The sequence below is a fragment of the Cryptomeria japonica genome, chromosome 9, assembly GCF_030272615.1.
Source record: "Cryptomeria japonica chromosome 9, Sugi_1.0, whole genome shotgun sequence".
Lineage (NCBI taxonomy): Eukaryota > Viridiplantae > Streptophyta > Pinopsida > Cupressales > Cupressaceae > Cryptomeria > Cryptomeria japonica.
In genome coordinates this window covers 608,339,561-608,361,078 of record NC_081413.1, presented here as the reverse complement: position 1 = coordinate 608,361,078, position 21,518 = coordinate 608,339,561, and the positions used below count along the sequence as shown (strand labels likewise).

Below are 21,518 nucleotides of genomic sequence, written 5' to 3'. Positions count from 1 at the left end.
ATAGCCAAATATTTAATTTGGCACAAAAATCTAGGAAACATAGACCAATGATAATTAAGGTGCCATGTCATCTATAACAACCTCTCTTCTAGAACCTTATTCCCTTTCCAATGTTCCTTTTTAGTATATGCAATGAATCTGGACACGATTCCCTCGATCTCACTGTGTCTAAATGCTTTCGCATAAGCTGCCAGTTGCCTAGTCACCTCAAGTAGTACTATCCTGTCTGTCGGATATCTTGGCAACATATATGGAGGTGAAGGACACTCATGAACTCTAATATATGTAAACTTCTGGAATTGGATAAACCAAGCACCATACCTCTTTACAAGTTCCTGTGCCTCCTGAGATAGCCGATTATGAATCCCGCCTTGCAGTGTCCTGGTGATGTTCATTTCGAAAGTATCATTGACTAACTTGTAATTATTCCCAGGTGGATGATGCAAATGAACATAAGAGTCACAAACTCTGACCTCTCCAGGTCCTCTTCCAATCGCTCCCCTGTGAGGTAGTCCTGCATATTCAAAACTCCTGATCAAGGCATATATGATGTATGAGCTCATGTGGAAGGATTTAGTAGCTTTCAGTCTTCTCAACTGTACGTCCAAGCAATGGCTAATGATTCTAGCCCAATGAATTCTTCCTTTTCCTTGAACTATCACTTGGATGAAGAAGAACATCCACTTCTCAAAATAGAAGGCTTGAGGAGCGCCTGTAACTCGATTGAGTAAGGTTATCAAATCTCTGTACTCCTCCTAGAAGTCGATCCTATGTGGTGTGTTGGGAATCTTGCTCAGGCGAGGACGACTTTTGAGTAGCCAATTCTTGTTGATGATGCTCAAGCAAGTGTCTGGATCATCTTCGTACATGGATCTAGCTCCTTCCAAGCTTTTGTAAATCATGTCTTTATGTTCTGGCAGATGGAGAGCTTCACTGATAGCCTCATCTGAAAGATAAGCCAAAGTGTTTCCTTCCTTGGACACGATCGATCTTGACTGTGGGTCATAATGGCGGGCACATTCGATCATCAACTCATGGCACTGGACTGCAGGAGGGAAGCCGACCGCCTTGATAATGCCACTTTCAATTATTCTCCTTGCGACAGGTGATGGCTTGCCAATGTAAGGGACCTCTCGAAACTTATTCACACTAAAGTTTCCCAAGTTGGTATCTCCAATGTTGCTCCATTTTGACACGATCTTGGTCTCCAATTCTTCATTCTTTTGATCTTCCTTCATGAGAGCTGGACGACTGGTGGATGCTCCTGGCTTTGGGGTCGCCATCTTGACACCTACACAACATTTCATAATGAGCAATATATCTTGGAACGTAAAAATATAGATTAAGTTTAAGCTTTAGGAAACTTCATGATAAATCTTTGAATTATCATTTCCTAAATATGACGATTATGCAATTGGAATTTCAAAATTTCAAAATTTCAAAATTAGGCTAGGAAGATTTGGCCATACCTTTCTTGGAGAATTAGCTCTAAAAAAAGATGCAAAAATTAAGAGATTTGCTAGGCAAAATGAATATCGAAGTCCTTTAGCAAAGGCGCTTCCTTCATCAACTTCACCACCTTGTGGGTCTTCAACGCCTTGAGGAACAATTCGCTCTACCTCCAACAAAATTCGCACTCCTCCTGGATCAAAACTCGCACTTCTCCTTGGATGAGATTTCGCTCCTTCTATTGCTCCTCCAAATCGCATGTAAACAATGATTGAATGATGGATTAAAATGCCTCAAAGTACCTTTCTTATATAGGCGCTCACCATTATACTCTCCCATAGGCCGACTTGGTGGAAATGAAACAAATAATAAGCAAAATTAAATAAAAAAGGAGGCCGAGCTTTATAAAATATTTAAAATAAAACCCCAAGCGCACTCCTTTCATTTAATAATTTAATTAATTAATTAAATGCCTTTGCAATTGAATTTCGATTTTTTAAAAGGCTAAAATTAATTATTAAATACCATGCGCACTTATTAAATGTCATTTTAATTTCAAAATGTTTCAAGGTTTTATCGAACTTGGCATTTAATGCAATTCGAATGATATTGGCGCCCAAGCATGGAAAACAATAGATATTAACAAGATCGCTCTGGTCCCTTGGAGAGGGATAGGAGCGCCCCTTCATTTTAGCCTTGTATCTCTCGCTTCTCACGTTCAAAGTCCCATCTTGAATGTCCAAAATAGCATTCTTGCTTGGCATTTGGGTTTTAATTTATTTCATCTTTGGAAGGAACTTGTTTTAAAGCAATTTTGCCCTGGTCCTTGACTGAAGGACAGGAGCGATTTGATTCTAGACCTCATACTTCTTGCCTTTTACGTTCGAAATTTCTTTCTTTACGTCCAAATGGGGTTTTCATTCGTGACTTTGAGTTTGCTCTATTCAATTTTTGAATGAATGCTCTTTAGAACCATTTTCGCCCTGGTCCCTTTGTGAGGGACAGGAGCGATTTCATCCTTTTGTCCTTGATCTTCGTTTTCCAAATTGTCAATTTATGATGTGAGGCAATCAATGATCTCTATTGTTCGCTTCATGCATGTCCAATTCACCTTTTCAAGACTAACTGAGCTATCCCAAGGATTTTCGCCCTGGTCCTCCAGTGAAGGACAGGAGCGAACTTTGCATTGGAGCTTGAAATTAATCAACTTTTGACGTTAACTCCTTGTTCATCGTCCTTCGAAAGGCATTTTGGACTTTGCATGACCTTGCCTTGGCGTGGTTTTGGAAGGAAATGACTAATTTAATAGAAATCGCCCTGGTCCTCCAGTGAAGGACAGGAGCGAACTTTAGTCCATGGCGCAAATCCTCAATCATATTGATATCAAATTGTCTTCAAGGCGTAAAATGTTATTGCTTACTCCATCTTGAATGTTTGAAACGAAAGTGGCCTCTTAAAATTAGGCATACTTGAATATTTCGCTCTGGTCCCTTGGAGAGGGACAGGAGCGCTTTGGCCATTTCCATCAAGTTCTCATGGTTTTTGCAACTTTGTTCCTCTTCGAAGCGTTCCTAATATCATGTCCATCATGCGCCTTGGCTTGGATCCGACCAAACTTGGAAGGGAAATCTAGACAATCTATATTTCGCCCTGGTCCCTTGGAGAGGGACAGGAGCGATCTTGCATTTATAAGCTCACTTGTGTTTCGCCAACTTTCAAAAATTGTCTTCAACGGGTTGATCGTGCCTTCTTTCACTCATCTCCAACATGAAATTCGTTCTAACTTTGCGGGAAATTTGCCTTATGAGGAAATCGCTCTGGTCCCTTGGAGAGGGACAGGAGCGCCTTGGCCATTATGGGCTCACTTTGCGTTTTGCAACCTTCAAAATTATCTTCAATGGAGTGACTATACCCTCTTTCCTTCATATCAAGCTTGAAAATCGCTCTGGTCCCTAGGAGAGGGACAGGAGCTACCTTTGATATTCGCTTTCGTCCCTTGGTCAAGGACAGGAGCGCCTTAGCCAATTTGGGTTGATTTTCAACTTCGCAGACGGCTCAAGTTATATTCAATGAACAAAGCCTTCTTCTCCTGACCCCCTTATATCGCAAAATCACTTAACTCTTGTGTGGACAACGTATGTTTGGAATTCAAGCTCCGGTCCTTCAGTGAGGGATAGGAGCGATCCTTGCCATTTTAGCATATTTCATTGTTAGTTGGTCGCTCAAATTATATTCAATGGACAAAACGTGCCCTCCTTGACCTCTTCCAATCAAAAAAATAGCTTGGCCCTGCAAGGACGGTGCAACTTTGAAAAACAAGCTCCGGTCCTTCAGTGAGGGACAGGAGCGATTTTGGTCCTTAGGGTCAAATCTTCATAATTATCATCTCAAATTTCCTTTGCTGGGGAAGATACCATCGTTTTGTAAGCTATGACCAAGACTCAAAATCCAAAAAAATGTCCAAGGAGATGTGTTTGAGGAAAATCGCTCAGGTCCCTGGGTGAGGGACAGGAGCGAAGTTGTCTTGAATCTTCAAAATTCATCGTTTTGAGTCTTCGAAATCTTCAAAATCTTCAATTCGTGTTCGATCGTATCCCCTGGCGATCCTGCACAAAACAATTTAAACAAGTCAATAACCAATATGCACAAAATATCACTTTCGCCCTGATCCTTGGGTGAGGGATAGGGGCGATTTCACCTTTGTAGGCCAAAATATCCACATTTTTGGTCTTCAATCACTTGACAAGGCAAAATTAGGTCATCTCCAAGGCCAGGGGCAAGTTAGCAAACCTTCAAAAATTTGGGCAAAATTCACCCGGACAAAATTGCATAATTCAATCATTGAAATGCTAACACTTAATCATAACTTGAATGTGCCTTCAAAATTCTGACTGGACTCATCCTGAGACATACTCAACTTCCTGACAGACTCAAGCTAATTCAAAATTGCAATCTCAGCGAGGATGCTCAATAATCTTTCAAAATTAGACTGGACTCGGCTTGAAAATATCAAAAGGCCACTCCTAAAGCTTAACCCTAATCCAGACGACTCACTCATTTAATTCAAAACCCTAAAGCAGAGAGAAGAACAGGCAAAACAAAAGCAAAAAAAAAGGGGGTCCCCATTTTAATGGGGCGATGTGTGAAATGGTCACAACAGACACCAAAGATGAAAATCATTGTCTATCTCAAAATGAACATGACTAGGGTTATAAAGTTTGGCTGATAATCAATGGATTGACAAAACAAAAGTAACAATGAAAAGACAAGTGATACGAATTTAAATTGATTAGAGAATTAAATTAAATTTCTTTTGAAGTTGGCCCTAGATTTTTATAGGAGGAAAAAGAGATTTGATTTTGAGACAAAGGATAACTATTGACATCCAAATTCAGTATGAAAATAAATGGATTTAAACTTCAGATCAGGTTTGAGATCCAGTCAGATGTGAATTAAAGGCTATGGAAGGAAAAGTTCATTGATTTACATATCGATGTGACAAAATTATAAATCGAGGTTTAGTGTCAGCTTGGTTCCAAAACTCAATTTTGAAGTGATCAAAGATAAAAATGGGACAACATTGCTGATGTTAAAATAGATGCAATGAGAATATATAATCTACTTTAATTGCATATTAGGTTGTAGATTTAAGTGAAAGATAACTATAAGTCTCAGTCTAGAGATAATCATTTTATATATTTCAATTTAGTCGTAGGTTGGGTCCAAGATCTAGTCAAACTATTAAAAACAAAAACAATCAGGAGTTGCTTGATATAATTTGCAAGTGGATCTCAAAGAAATAATACAAGGAAATTAAATGATGATTTGATCAATCACTAGATGTGTCCAAGATATTAGATCATGTAGGACCTTGAAATTCGGGTAAATAAAATAAAACAATTAATTGCTACAAAAATTTACCCTGGCTTAAAACTTGAACTTATTAATAATCAAGTAGTTAGGCAAAAATCACGGTAAACAAGGAAGCACAATTTGGAAGGCAAATCAGAATCACTAAGGGAGCTAAGTGTGGACAAAGCCAAACAAAATACACAGAGTAGTGCAAATCATTTGAGAATTAGTATGAAACTAGATGGTAACCTATGGCCTTGATTTCCATGAAATTAATATGTTGCGCTTTCTAATAGCATGTATAGATTATTATTATTGACTATCTAGTACGAAAGGGCTTCTATCTTTAGCTTATTGATGATAATATAATTATAGACCTTCAAATTGCTATAAGCATTAGTTGTTCAATAAGACGTGAGTGGTACTCTGTGTTTGACTGGGTCATTTTTACTTTCCTTTTGGTGAATATTTTCCTTATGGCAAAATTCAATTAGGTCCCATTCCTACAATAAGCTATATCTACTTACGAAAGTTTTGATGAAATGAGTTGTTTATTCCATTGCATCAAAGATAACGTCTTCTAAGACTTAAATTCGATCAAAATTTTTTGTTCTACGAAATTTAGTGCAATCTTTAATAGCCCTACAAGCAAGATTAGATCCTTCGACAAAGCCACTTTTAACATGCTTGGCCCCTATAGGATCTCCAAGATTACTGACATAGGACATTATAGTAATATTGAAATAGATCCTTTTGTTGAAGAATAGCTAAATCTTGCACGTCACCTTACCAATACTCCGTGGCTCCAGATTTGTTCCACACCAATCTACATCACCAGATTGATGGTCCACAATCCTTTAGCTTCCAACTCCTTTATGCCTTGTACTTCTAGCATCGAACTTGTCATCATTCACTAATCCACTACCACACCCACTCCATTTGTTACCACTCCAGCCCAAATGGGACTTATGGATTGATTTTCCCAACTGGCAATTACCATTGATGCCCAATAGAACATAAAACATTTCAAATTTCCAATACTCTTCAAAAATAATTTGGGGCAACCTAGGTCAATGTTGCCAATGTTGGCATTGAAGTTGTCATTGATGTCAACATGTGTGTGTTCAAGGCTGATTTGGTGGAGTTACAGAAGAGTGCCATTGATGCCATTGATGTGAAGCAGACATGTCATCTTGTAGGTTGCAGATTTAGTAGATGTAGTAGGCATGCAAAGTTGATTGATGTCAACAGTGGAGATGATAAGTGCCATAAATGCCATGAGCAGCTTGAAGAAGAATGTGCATGTGATAGCTCCACGCTCACTGGAATGCAGAGACATGCAGGACACCCACTGGATGGAGAGGTAGAGAGATGCAAAGGCATGGAGAAACATCAGGATGGTGTTGACGTGGCTAAAATCGTATCGCTACAACTCTACCGGGCCTACGCAGAATAGAATTTACTTGCTGAGTATCCTATCCTCTCTTGTGTAAGGAATCCCTAATGCTGTTTTAGTTTATCAAAGGGGACAACCTCAAGGTTCCAACTGTCAGGTCATGACTGCGGGATAGCTCAACGGTTGATGTGATTTGCTAGGAGCACAAGGGGCCTTACGTTTACAACAAGCTGGTCTGCTGCGATTCTCAGACTAGGGAATAAAATCAAAAGGGAAGGCTTAAGAGACCTAAAAATTAACAAGACTGGTGTGTGGGTAGAAAGATTTGACATAACCAATCCCTGCTTGGCTAGAATAACTCACAACCTCACAAGAAAGGTGCAATCTTCAAGGGAGACTTAGAAGATTTTCAGACTGTAGGTGCATGCCTAAGCACCCAATTCTGACGTAGCTCAGACGAACACTTGCAATTGAACTAAACACGATTTTAAAGGCTCAGACTAACCATACAAAGGGATACACAATCAACATATCCCCAATGGTATGAACCCGAATCCATCAAATACTTGCACACAAAATAAAACGAAGATGATAAACACCAAATCACTGTGCATATATGGATTTCAGTTGCTATTACAAGAATTTCTGCAATAGTTCTACTCTATTCCTAACTACTAAAATCTAACTTTCTACAAAAACTCTAACCTTTTCTAACAGTCTGACTCTAAAAATCTAACTAGAATCTAACCCTTTACAATGAAAGATCCCTGATGGATCCCCTTGCTGATCTGCTGTAGTTTTTAAATTAATAAACTATATTTTCCTGTGTTTCCTTTGATGGTTTTAGAGAATAGACAGAAGTTGCAGAAGGTTTGTTTATTTTTGTGTTTTTGATAGTTTTTCACCAAGTAATAATTGAAGAACAAGTACATGAAAAGAGTACTGGAAATAAATGTTCATACATAGCCAAATCAGAATCGTACCAAGCAGATTTCTGATTATTTAAATCAAATAATTATCCAGATAGTGATTCCAAACAATTCCAGGAAGATTACAATAACGATGAGTCCAACTTGGATGAAGAGTGAATACTGTAATCAAGAAGGAGGCTGCGGCAAACATCCAAGCTCTTACATAGCTCCACGTGGGAAGAGAAATGGCTACAAAGTACAGCCGTACGGCTGTTAGGTGATGCCAAGCTGGAAACCCCAATCTCCACGATGAACCCTAACTCTGTTCACTGAATCCTCCAGAAAAGATATCGTACCAACTCTAAGGCACTGAAAACTGAATGCAAGAACCAAATAACCACTGTGCTGGGGGCTACGTCCTAGACAGGCAAGACCCTGGGGTTTTCGTCCCAGATGGTGAATCTCTCTCCAAAGCAAATTCTCCAAATCAAAGATGAAATGTGTAAAAGGTAAGTGATAATTAGGTTACCATCTCCTTATAACTCCCCCCCTCTAGCTCGAACCCTAAAAGTGTATGAAAAGTGCGCTTAGGCTAATAAAGTCTTATTTCTCATTTTTAGTCGCCAAGTATAGAGAAAACGCCACTTTTTTAATATAAAAGATTTCCGTTCATCAAAAGGGTTCTTGACAAATGGGAAACATTTAGAAAAGTTCAAGACCTTTCCAACGAGCTATCACACATGGGCATATGCATCCAGGTGAAGCCAAAAACCCCTTATTACTCCAAAATGGCTATAAACATAGCCTTATTTAATTAATTAAACGCTAACTTAGGAAATATTTAAATATATTAAAAATATAACCCAAATAGCTGCAGAAGGCTCAAACGACTCCAAAAGCCTGAAACAGACCTTGCCACCTGTTTGTGACTGAAGTCGGAAATCATGGATCCACTGGCAATCTTATCCCTAAAATCTAGGGATGCTCCTAGAAACTAGGAAACATACCCAAATCTTCTAAAACTAAAACCAAGGAATAGTCTCATGGAAACCCAACCCTGGATACTGTCATAACCTCCTAAATAGTAGGAATAGCCTCCACAAATGTAGGAACTGCCTCCTAAAATTAAGGAATTGCTCCAAACTGGTCTACTATTGCCAGAACACCAAATCCCAAACACTGAATATCCTCACTGAGTCTCTATCCACCATTGCCAGCCTACAAGACCCCATAATAAGCTGACTCACATGTCTCTGATAGACAGAGCTAAAAAGGGGACATGACATACAAGAGAAAGGCCCCTGCCTTTTATAGATTTTACAATTTCAATCGATGGCTAGGATTGACTACATCCAAGGGCCCTGATTTGCCTACTCAATTCTTAGTTATCCACCCAAACACTATCTCAATTACCTACAACTGTTTGGCTTCAATTTAGTCAATTTGGCAGTTAGAGATAATTGACCCGTGTCCCCTCACTTTGAATTCATTAGACGGGGCCCACAAGCAGTTCTTGTTTTACAATAAACAATCAGTTTTTTTAAACTGATTTTCTGGAATTTCTTCCACAAGTGTATTGTTTTGAGAATGTACATTTTGTAGCACTCTGTGCTCTGTCTTCAATCTCGTTTTCCGGAGGTCTGGTGATGGCGCGCTTCCCCGTGCTTCGTCTTGCACTCTGCAACACGTTCTTCATTTCCTCTTCCGGCGTTGCTCGCGATTGCGTCTCCAATTTGCGTTTCAGGTTGTCGTCGGGCTCTTTCAGTAACGTTGTCTTGCAAACAATGAATTCCACTTTTAATAATCATTTTTAAAAATTAAATAAATTAATTTAACAATCATATTAAATTCTGTCTTTAAATGCCCCTCTTCTCCAATGTGAAGTTCGGTCCTTGCTCTTGATTCGCTCTCTTACTTAGATGAAATTCGGGCCTTTTACATGTTTTGAGCGATTTAAAATTTTGTAAAGGGGCCTCCTTTGCAATTTTGGGTCTAAGGGGCCTTTTGAGAGACTTTGTTTCAATGTTTTCTTGCCTCCTTAGTCAAATTTCGAACCCTTGAAGGTAAATACAAGATTTGCTCTTCATGTTTAAAATGAATCCCCTTCACATTTCGGCCCTTTTGGCCAAGATGCGAGACTTTCTGTTTAAACGTCTTTTCTTCCTTTTGAAAGTTTCGGACCGAAAGGATAAAATGAGAGATTTAAAAAAAAACACACCTTAATCGCCTCCTCACAATTTTGGGCCCTTTCATCAAAATGTGAAGTTTGAAAAAACTTCATTTATCTTCTTTTGCCAAATTTCAGGATTTCTAGCCTAAACGTGAGATTTTAGCACAAGTTGAGGTGCCTTTGCTCATGATTTTCTGCCGAATTTGGTTATTTGCAAGATTTTCTTCTGAATGTTTATTTGCCTATTTACCAAATTTCGGGCCTATTGAGCAATTTGAGAGGGTTATTTTTAACGTATTTGCTCTTAACTTCGAGTCTTTTAAGCCCCTTGTGCGATTTTGGCATGGGAAATGATTTGCTTTAAACTTCGCACATTTTACCCTACTCGCGCGATTTTGGGTTTTGAGCTGATTTTGATGAACTTGGCGTCTCTTTTTTTTGTGTCGGCTTGTTGAGCCTTAAGGCACGACTTGATTCCCCCTTTATCATTTTTGGCTTGGGGACCAAATTTGTGCGATTTGAAACCTTTATTTTCGGCCTAATTTGAGTTTCTACCTCATTTTCGGCCTAAAAGGCTCCAAATGCGACTTGAGATTTCATTTTACCGATTTGGACTTTCGGCCTAATGAGGCGATATTGTGAGTTTTGGTGAATTTCGCATTTCGGCATATGGGCCGAATTTGTGAGTTTGATGTCCTTTTTCGGCCACTCACAGGAAAATGTGCGACTTCTCTTTTGATGGAGTTCGGGTATACAAGGTATTTCTACGCGAAATGAGAGACAATTTGGTGATTCGAGGGCATTTGAAAACATTGGAAGGCTTCATCGTGCTACCTTTGGCCTTGGGAGGTGTTTTGCCTGACATTTTGAGAGGAATGCGCAAATTGTCCTCCAGCACACGAACCTCAAAACTTTGCTTCGACCCACTGATATTGAACATGGCCACTGCTCGGGAATCTCGATGATCTTGGACATGATAATGACCTACTATTTCACCATCTTGCATCTACATGACTTGCGACTCGAGCCTTCTTTCAAGATTAGACCATACTCGGCGAATATCAGGCGATTGTAGGTAGTTTTGTCAATATTTGCAGACACGGTTTCAAACATGGGCCCCCATCCATGGAGCGGACCAAGGGCAACAAAAGGGGGGTCCCCGTCACATACGGTGTGGGTGTGCATAACGCACAACAGATGGCAAGTTCAGTGATGCAACAATGATGAACATCCTAGAGGAAGATTAGAGTAGCTGATATAGTGTTGTATTTGGGTAGCAGAGTTGTGCAGGCTAAATCAATAAATCAGTATACATGGAGGTTGATAAAGGTGGATAGAGGACCAAGGGCATAAGTATTATTGCAACATCATATAACATGCCATGTTATACGCACAAGGAGATACAAAAGGCAAGCCTGGAATATTCTAAGAGGACAAGTAATTGGATGAAGAAGACAAAGGGCAATGCAGCGGTGAAGGCATCAAGCAAACTGGTTTGAATCAGGAAAAGTGTAATTGCCGATGTCAATAACACGCGATTGGGTTCTCAATAATACGCAGGTTATCACTATCGCTATTACCAAAGGGCTGCTGTGTACTATGATAGGAAGTGTGAATAACACGTTGGTTATGTGACCACGGTTGTTAATAACACGCAAGTTATCGCATACAGTTACAGGTAGTATCAGTCGCGGTTGTCAATAACACGAAGGTTATGCTACTTGGCTTATCCTGCGGCATGTTATACATGCGTGACGAAGATGTGAATAATATGCAGGTTATGTTGCTCGGTTTATCCCGCGACATGTTATACAAGGTAAGATAACCTTGTAGGATAAGGATAGTCAAAGGAGGTCAAAGTGGAGAGATACTCTCTCTTATCCTGCGGTGTGACTAACAAAAGTCATGCGGGATAAGGAACTAAAGGGAAGATTGTAGATTCCCTTATCTCATATGGGCTAAGACGCACACAAAATGTCATGCGGGCTAACAAGCGATGCATGCCTTGAAGAAAACCCTTATCCTGCAAGGGTTTACAATTGCAAGAACAATGTTGCGGGATAAGAATACAAAGGAAAAAGAAGGTTTCCTTATCCCGTGCATCTCCGCAGGGATAACGGGATAAGGAAAGGGCCGTAAGATAACGAGTTGCTTAACGAGCGAAGACAAAAAGGGAGAATCCTTATGCCGCATGAGTTAAAAGACCTTGCTAATGTTGTGCGGGCTAACAAAAGCAAAGGCACACCACACAAAGATAATGAAGGCTTATCTCGCGTAGGCTTATCTCGCATGGGTAACTTGGACATGCAGATGGTCTTGTAGGGCAAGAAGATAGTGGTCCTCGAGATGCAGAGATCCACGTGGCGGTCAACAAAGTTTGACCAGATGACTTGGATGATGATTCAGAAGACTTTTGATGCCACGAATGCCTGTCGATAGACTTTGAGGCGTATAACACGAAGATTAGCCACAATATGAAGAGCCCGATAGTCCACCTGGGCATTGACCAAACTTGACCAAACAACGTGGCATGTATGGAGCAAATAAGAGGACACCTGTCGAAATGATGAAAGGGTATTTTGCTGACATATTTGAAGATTGTGATCGACTTTGCTGCCATGACTGCAAGACGATAGACTCAGAGGTCTACGTGGATGTTGACCGGACTTGACCAAGTGACTTGGATGTTGAAGGAGATGATTTTAGCCATACGTCTGCATGCCGATAGGTGAACTGATCTACATGGTGGCAAACTGACTTTGATCAAATGATTTGGACAAAGGAGATGAAGACATGAAGCTCCTTGGTGGACAAAAAACGAATCCGATATGCAGAAGTCGGTGATGATAGAATGGCGAACCTGCTGCAGTCTGTTGATGGGCTCGAGATGATCAACAATGGTTGGAACACATCTGTTGGGCAGATCAAGTTTGCTAAAAATAGCAACCTAGTGCAGAAGGTGGACAGTACAGAGATGAAAAAGAAGAAAACAAAGCAGGGTCATTCAATGCAGGTGGTCGATTCAAGGACGAAAATCCAATCTACAGCAGATCCTATCCTTGAAGAGGAGATTGAGATTAGTAAGTTTAGTAATTTATGTACAGAGAATGCATTTATGGATGATGACTATCTAACTAAGTGGTGTACAGAGAATCTGATCAGTAAGAAAACACAATCTCTCAAAGGTCGAGGAGATTAGATTTTGAATCTATTCTTGGAGGGAAATCTTGCAATTACAGAGCTGACTGAATGGAGAGGCATTTGATGTGATTCAATAGGAGTAGTTGAGGCAACTGAGATGGGAGAGTTGTGTGGACAAGTGGCAGAGTAGGCAGAGGAGAACTTAGGGATGATGTGGTGCGTGGAACCGCCACAATGACAATTACAATCAAGTCTTCTTGGTTGAATCGAGCAAATCAATGGCTTAGATTCAAAGTTGATCATGTACACAGGTTAGCTATTTGTGTGTTTGGGTACTCGGGTTGCCAACTGGACCGATTGAATGAATGATCTGCATGTGCGTAGGGAATTGTACAGACTATGTGGCATGACAACGTGGAAGAACAACGGTTGTCATGTATGTGATGAGTTATGATCCATCGACCCCTTGGAGGTGGATGTTGAATACAAAAACATAGACTTGTTGGCATAGTGGAGTTGATGTGAGTTGGATGAGCGTGTGCTGGTGTGGAGAAGAAAAGAAGCTCAGGAGAGAACAAAGTATGGTGTTTTGTAGTTGCAGGGTGAAAAAGGAGAGCAGAGAACACAACTGAGACCAAGTGAGAGAGCAACAAAAGCCAAAGCGTATAGAGCCAAGTCAAAAAGGTAGAAGAAAAGAAGTGATTCGAGCAAGAGACAAAGAGAAAAGAGAAGAGATCAAGTGCAGAGACAGACGTAGAGAAGAGAACAGAGATAAGAAGAGATCAGAAAGAGAGCAGATCAGTAAGGTGTTGCAAAACCTCATTTGCAACAAGGTATATAACTTGTTTTTGTAATCTATACTTATTGTAATCTCTGAGTGGGTGCTTAGAGCTAGGGGATGGTGCTTCTTGGGTTGGTGCTGTAAAGTCTAGGGGTTGGTGCTCCTTGGGCTGGTGCCCTAAAGATCAGGGGTTGGTGCTCCTTGGGTTGGTGTCCTAAATGCTGTAATATGTTTTACTTGTGAGGCTAGATTGGAGCAGTAGTCTCCAACAACATTTCTCACCAAGGTTTTTCCCCACCGTGGGTTTTCCTCGTATATTCTTGTGTAATGAGTTTGCTCTCTATGTGTGTGTGTGTGTGTTGATGTGGTTTATATCTCCGCTCATAGATTTTGTGATTAAAGTTATTGTTGCTTAGATCTTTAGAAGGTAAAAGTTTTTTTTGATTACCACTGATTCACCCCCCTCTCAGTGGTCCATTGTGTTCCTTTAACCAACATACAATTGCCATTGATGCCCAATAGAACAAAAAATAATTAAATTTTCTAGTAGTTCTCAAAAATCATTTGGGGCAACCTAGGTTAATATTCATTCGAACCTCCTTTTATACATGTAAGTCTGAGACATTATTCAATTTCTCGTCGACAATAATTTGCTTAGATGCTTGCAAATAGGTCTTTATGTCCTTTACATTGATAGCATAGATATTAATTCTATCACTCCCACCATCACCTACTATGCTTCTTAATACTCCACGTGTTACCTCAATAACGACCTGTTACCTTAATGCCTTCAAAAAATCCCTATAAGGATTGGGCCAACATCAACCAATAGATTGCAATAGATCTCTTTATGGAAACATTGACTGGAGATGTCTTAATGGTGGTGCAACCAATTTGTTTCACATTTTATCCTTCATTTTAAGCATTTGATCAACTCTTAACTTGAAGAATTAATAGCTAGTACCTTACTTGAGGATGACTTAAGCAACTTTGTTAATGCCAAGAAATCTAAATTTGAGATTGCCCATGTCTTCTTCAAAGGATGGATGACTCTAACTAACAAAGTTGAATATAATATGAAGTATGGTGGGTTATTTAAACTCTTTCTAATAGCAGTATAGCCTAAGCTTCAGTACAAATAATTCTCCTCTCCTAACACCTTAGAAAAAACAATTGACCCGACTAATACCAAGATCATCTCACAAGTTACTTTGAGCAAGTAGATCAATGCACAATCACCAAATTGCTTATTAGGAACAAATCAAACATGACATTTAAAAGAGAATAATGAATTCTCGTGACTCTTGCTTATGATTCTTGTTGTACAATGAGGCGACTTATCATAGAATTCAATAAGCCTTTTCTTTGTTAATGCTAAGATTTCTATTCCCTCCCAATCTTAACATTATCCCAACTAACGCTTCTTGAACATCCCTACGTATCATTGAAGTTAAACAATTGATGCCGAAAACATTAATAACTAGTTTCATGAAATGTACACCTCTAGATCTCTCCCACAATGGTACAATAACAACAAATTTTGATGGCAGCACTCCAACAAGGGGCATTCCCATGAGAATTGTCATAATCTATGTAGACTCGCTTTATGCTGTATGTTAATTACAAATTGTGACGCCGACACCAAGATTTATAAGAGATTGGAAATTCTTAAAGGCAAAACAAACCCATTGACCTAGACAAAATATGAATCCATCCGCCTAGCTATTGCCCACCTAGAAATTGCAACCGCCGTCAACAACTAATTAGTAATGTTGTACTGTGTTATTTTACTCTAATGATATCTTTCATGATGAAAATGTGGTTAATACTTTTTGGCATGCGATGTGCTATTAATCGCATCATTGTGGGCTACTAAATGGATGCTTATATATTCCCTTAGGACAATTAAGGGCACCCACTTACCCAAGTTTGTATTCCAAACATCTAAATCTCTATCCTCACTTGAAGAAGCCACTAATCACTGATTACTGCCAAAGGATGATCTCAAGATGAAACCAAACATGGCATCCCTTCCAAAGCTCTACAACATTTCGTAACTTAATTCCCTCCTTGAAAAGCCACTTTGGAACAACCTAAGCTTGATGAGTGGGTTTGTATTGTTGAGTTAGCAAAACTACCTAGTGAAATACAATTCCTCTAGATCATGAGTACCTCAATTGTACATTATAATAAATTCATGAAGATTCTTTTTGGAATGAACATCCTTAATCCTTCTTCATTGGACCTAGAGGCTCCTCTTCATTGCTTTGATGAAAACATTTAGCAACAATATGACGAACTTAGACCAAATAATGGACCAATCCTTATCAAATAACTTCCTCCTAGAATGTATGAAACCTAATGAGACCGTATTTAGAGTCTATGTTTGACCTCTATTGCTCACTAAAATCCAACATTCATGTTGAGTAAGGGTTCATAGGTGAAGACGTAAAAAATTGTGTAGTCTCCCTGATATTTAATTAAAATTCTTAGATACCTCATCGACAAGCTTTAAAGCACTTGGTAGGCTCGCCAAATTTATTATTGAAGGGAACAACCTTGCCTTGGAATCATTTGGCATCCATCATTTTACCTCTTAAAGTTGTAAGTGTGAAAGATGTGATCCTCAAATTTTCAATTTCCTATTAAATTTTTTTCGGGTCACTCATAGACCCATTGTATGAGAGCCATGCTCCTTTTGCTTGCTAATGTGCTAATTTTTCTGAGGTTAAATCCATTTATAAGTTAGAAGGTGATATCAAGCATGGAACTTTGGGCAACAACAACAACATACAAAATCCTCACTTCTAATGCATTACTGTTTATCGCCTTTTTAGATTATCAAAGAGCAAACAATCTCATCATATCTTTAGAAACCATAGCTGTCAACTAGAACTTGTGGGTCATTCTCCACCTAGTCTCCTTATGTTCGATGATGGTGAGCCCACTGAACTCAACATTAAACAAACTAACCAATCTTCCCCAATATGTTATTGAATAGTCATCGCTAACCTTTGACCGAGATCTTGCAAGAATACACCTTATAAAGAAGTGACTATCCATGCATGCCTACCTAAGAAACTAACACCCAAACGACTCTCCAATTAGCCTAATGACACAATTGTTGAGACTTGGCACATTGATATGTCTACTCCAGATTATGTTGATAGTTATTTTCTCAATGATCTCTACTCGTTTAGCTATGCCCAAGAAAAGAACATGGAGGCCTTAAGATACAAAGAATCTTTAGACCAATAACATGATAGCAATTATAGTGTTAGTCTCATTAATTTAATCCATTGGTTTGCTAAATTTTGTGATGATTTTCTTTTTAATGTTGCTTCAACATTAAATGTTTCTACATATAGTTTTTACCATTCATACAACTGCTCTTTCTTCCATTACTACTACTTATGATACTTTGCCAATCAACCCATCCCATGCCTGCACCATTAAACTCAAAAGAACATCATGCAAGAACATTTCTTTCAGACTTCAAGGCATTTCACAAACACAAAGAATAAGTGGCTGGAAAAGATGTCTCTTCCATGGACACTCATAAAGGGTAACAAATAACCTTTAATGAAGCCTTCATTAATGTTTCCTCAAGTTTATTGAAGGGGGGGCGAAGGGATGTGTGGACTTGGTTTAAAGAATGGCAAATTTTTCTAGAATATTAGGGATTGTTGGGGGTAGCTATTAAGACAACTTAAACAAATTTAAAGAAGCTGAAATTTCAAAAAGTAATTACATTATGTTGAATTATCAGTGATAATTCTCCCCATTTTAGCTTTTTAGGGGTTTTTAGCATTATTTTTCTAGAAAAGTTACCTTCTAGTTTTTAATTTTAAATTTTTTGCTCTGATAGGAGTAACCTTTCTAATATTGAAAAGGGGGATGTCCCTTTCAAATCTACAAGTCCCTGGGGTTCCCAACATGTTGGGGGCATCAAATGGATCTCTTGGGAGGAATCCCCACAAAATGTTGATATTCAGTGGTTTCTTCCATTGTCTGCAAATTTTGGTAGTGTTTCAATGCCTTCGTTTGGGATTTCATCTTGGTTGATGATTTGACAAACTTGTGCTACAGATGCTTCTGACTACTAGATTTCTTGTATCTTAGGGCATCAATTGAACCTTGGGTTGTATTTCATTGTAATTTCATAGCTCTTAGTTTATAGATGATTTTGGGCTTACTTTTTTTGCTGTACACTGCTTGTTTGTTTTATAGCAGTGCCTTTATTGTTTTAGGGAATTTTCATGGACATCTCTTTCTAGGTATTTTTTTTGTACCATTTGTTAGTGTCGTATAGGTGACATTTGTCATTAATGAACACTAATGTAATTTCATATATATCTGTAGAATCAAACCCTTTTTTTGAGTGAAAGTAATTTGTTTTTGTTTTTAGATGTAATATAAGATGCATTTCTTGGTAAAAAGATGTCTTATTCTTTTCTTTCTGTTGCTTTTGTGCTTGACTCATTTCAAAGTGATTCGATTTCTTTTTCTTTGGTGCCATGTTTTGTTGTGTGAGTTTCTATTTGATCTCTTACTAGAAACTAGTAATTGATGTCCATTGTACTTGGTCAACTAATGTCGTCATGTAAGTTTGCAAATAGTATTGCACGAAATGTCAGCTGGAACAAAAGAGAAACCATGTGGTGTCTTGATTGTGGGTTTTGACAGTATACTACTTGTGTTCCAGGGGACATCTCCTTGGCCGTCAAATCAATGCTACCATCCCAATTGCATGTCACGTCCGGCGGGATGGCAGGCGATGTTCCTTGCCCATACCCAAAACTTTTCAAAATTCCAAAATGTTTTGGAAACACTTTGTGGGAACATGAAACACTGCAGGAAAGTTTGGCCATCCGTAAGGAGGCTGGGGACATTTGAGATATCCCTTGACTGTCCTGTGGATGGCCAAATGTCCACTATGGCAAGGCAACCTTTTATAATGTTTCTAACAAAAATTACTTAATGAGATTAAAATAATTTTGTTTTAAAATTCCTTAATGAATCTGGAGGACTTGTATAACCATTAACTGTTATATAACTTATATAATTAGTTATCAATCTGAATCATGCTGTATTTATTGCTGTTATACTACTGTTGCTGCTGTCATGATATATTTATTGCTGCTATACTGTTGTCACTGTCTCAATCTTAATTTCATGTTACTCAGTATTAGTCGACATTTTAGAAATTTGAGTCTTCCTCTCGTTCTGTCTCTGTCTCTGTCATTAACTGCCGTCTCCAAAACACTGGGGAACATAGCATACTACTCATTTTTGAGAGTCTTTTCTGTTGTTTTTTATTTTGTTTATTTTAAATTGGATGATGGATAGATCGTAAAAGCAATGACAATTTCCCCTTTATTGCAGGATTGAGGCCATCAGAATGGTTGAAGATCTTCTTTGTGATATAAAGGATATTAGCTTTGTGAATGGTTGCATTCAGCTATCACTGAAAACTTGTATCCCTGCATTGGGAGGTTCCTTATGTCAATTCAAATTTGATTGCATTAAAGAGTCATTCGCTGTGGATCATAGGCTACTGATAAAAACAGTGGCAGAAAACATGACACTACAAGATGCAGAGGTACTTTTCAGTTTTTATTCCATATTCCCATAAATTGGAAATCTCATAGTATTTGTTATGAATGGCAGGAAATATGGTTGTGATTGATTCATGGGAATGTGACAGGCTTTACGTTGGGTGGCTAAGTATGTGGGGATGGTGTATATTTTAATCTTTTATTTTTATAAAGACATGAAGTCCTGGGTCATTGCACTGGTGCTTTATATTAGTTTTATTCAGTTTTGAGGGTTTATAATATAGGCACTCTTCTTCTTGTATGATTCCAATCCTTTGGAGTCTTGGACAATGGTTGTTTGAGAAAGTTTATCAATCTACTATTAAGTTTTAATAATTTTGTATTCTCTAATGAGATCAGGTTTACTAGGATACTGGCATTACCATGACATGTATGAACAATTCCGAGTAGATTTCAAGCATACTTTAGGTACTGACCTTAAGAACAGGAACCAAAAAAATCAGACTATGGCATCTGAAGCAACACTAGTATCCTCGTACGGAATTCAAAACTCCAACATAATTAAGCACATTTAAAGGCTGCCAATTCTCTGATGAACAAACTTCATTAATGATGAAAATGCATAAACATAGATGAATGAAGTCAAAGATTATGTTCTTCTCTGCCTTGCAAAACCACAAATATTTTTGTTCACCCAGACTGCTTCCCACATCACTGGCATCTTGTCTTCTTGACGTTGCAAACATACAGACAAGTCAATGAATTGCACTAATTTTGCAGTCATTAGTGAGGGTGCGCTGCAACTGAGCTTTCGTTGGTTTGATGATACAGTTGTGAATTACATTTTAAGTCATATTACAGTTCATCAACCCAAATTGAAATTTTCTGTGTCTTGGATGAATCGTTTTTTCCAGAACAAACTTATAAATGTGGAAACTGGCTCATTGAAGGATTTACATTTTTCAAATTACTGATACTTTTACATACAGTGCGGTGGAGAATAACATAATTAATTATAATGGAACTGCGTATTACAACTTAAATAGTAGTCCTTTCCAAGTGAGCGTTGTCGGATTAATTTAAATAAAAGTCAGAATTATGTTGTCTTCTTTGCAGTAATGATTTGGTAAAGTTATGTGCCAATACATCAATACAAAGAGCACTTAATGGCCAGAGTGGCTCATAATGATCTCATTTTCAAAGCTATCTATGAGTAGATATGACACATTTCATTTTCATCCATCAGGGGGTTTGAAATGTGTCTTTTACAATAATCTACCTAGAAGTATAAACTTAGGATGGAATCTAGCAGTCGCATCTGCATATGATAAATTTTTAATGGAAAGGCCCTAAGTTTATCTTTGGCGGGACAAAAAATGAGCTGTTGAGATTCTTTGGTTAAACATAACTCCCCCATTTAGAACAGAGAATGTACTTCTCATTAAATAAGTATGGAAAGCTCTTATATGACACAACCAATCCTCAAATAAGGTGATCCATGCCTTGATTGATGATCTATCTCCTTTCGTTACTGCTTTTCTTAATCCTGTTTGATGAGTTTTTCTTGGTTGCCAGTGACAGAAGACCCGTGCAATTTTTTAAGTCACAAGTCATAGAACACAGGTAAATAATTGTCTGACAATAGAGGAACCCCAAACCATTGAAAAAGGTTATCAATAATTAAGATTTTTTTATGGTGCCCTTGCTACTAACTGCAGTCAATTAGCAAGCTTGACAAAAGCTTTAAGCATGAAATCATGTCAAATAGAAGCGTAAAGGTGAATACACTTCAACCTCACCAATTGTAAATTGTCTATTTTATTTTTTGTTTAAATTCCTTTTTTTCTATAGGTCACTCAATTTTTTGTTTTCTATGTTCCACAACATTATGTTATTTCTTTAAAGAGCCTCTTGGAGCATTCCGCACTTGTTAAGTATTGAAGGCTTTTGATATGTGTTACCAGTTCATTTTTGTTGCCTTCTGAATCCTCTCTGGTGTCGAAACCTAGTTTGGTGTAGGCAGGGGTGTGTTTAGTAGTCGTGATTTAGCTTGTGGGTACGTCCTAAATGAGCCCACGTTGAAGCCTGCAAAATTTTACAGAATCTAGAATGCATTGATGTTTTTTATTTTTTATTTTTTGCCTTTTTAAATTGTTTTTGGATGCATAAAAAATAAATCCGTTTATTGCTGGGCATGATTGCTTTTTCAGGCATGCATTGCACTCTTGCTCACGCAATCTTCTGTACAAATTTCTTCATA

General features: G+C 38.4%; 1 protein-coding gene across 3 annotated transcripts in view; it reads left to right on the top strand.

Annotated features, from left to right (window-relative positions):
* The window catches only part of LOC131039839 (uncharacterized), a 179,027-nt gene that overhangs the window by 122,819 nt on the left and 34,690 nt on the right, over positions 1–21,518 (top strand). For all 3 annotated transcript variants that reach the window (XM_057972784.2, XM_057972721.2, XM_057972855.2), the window contains exon 10: positions 19,086–19,302. In XM_057972784.2, coding sequence (XP_057828767.2) covers positions 19,086–19,302 — 217 coding nt within the window. The remainder of the gene's footprint in view (positions 1–19,085; positions 19,303–21,518) is intronic.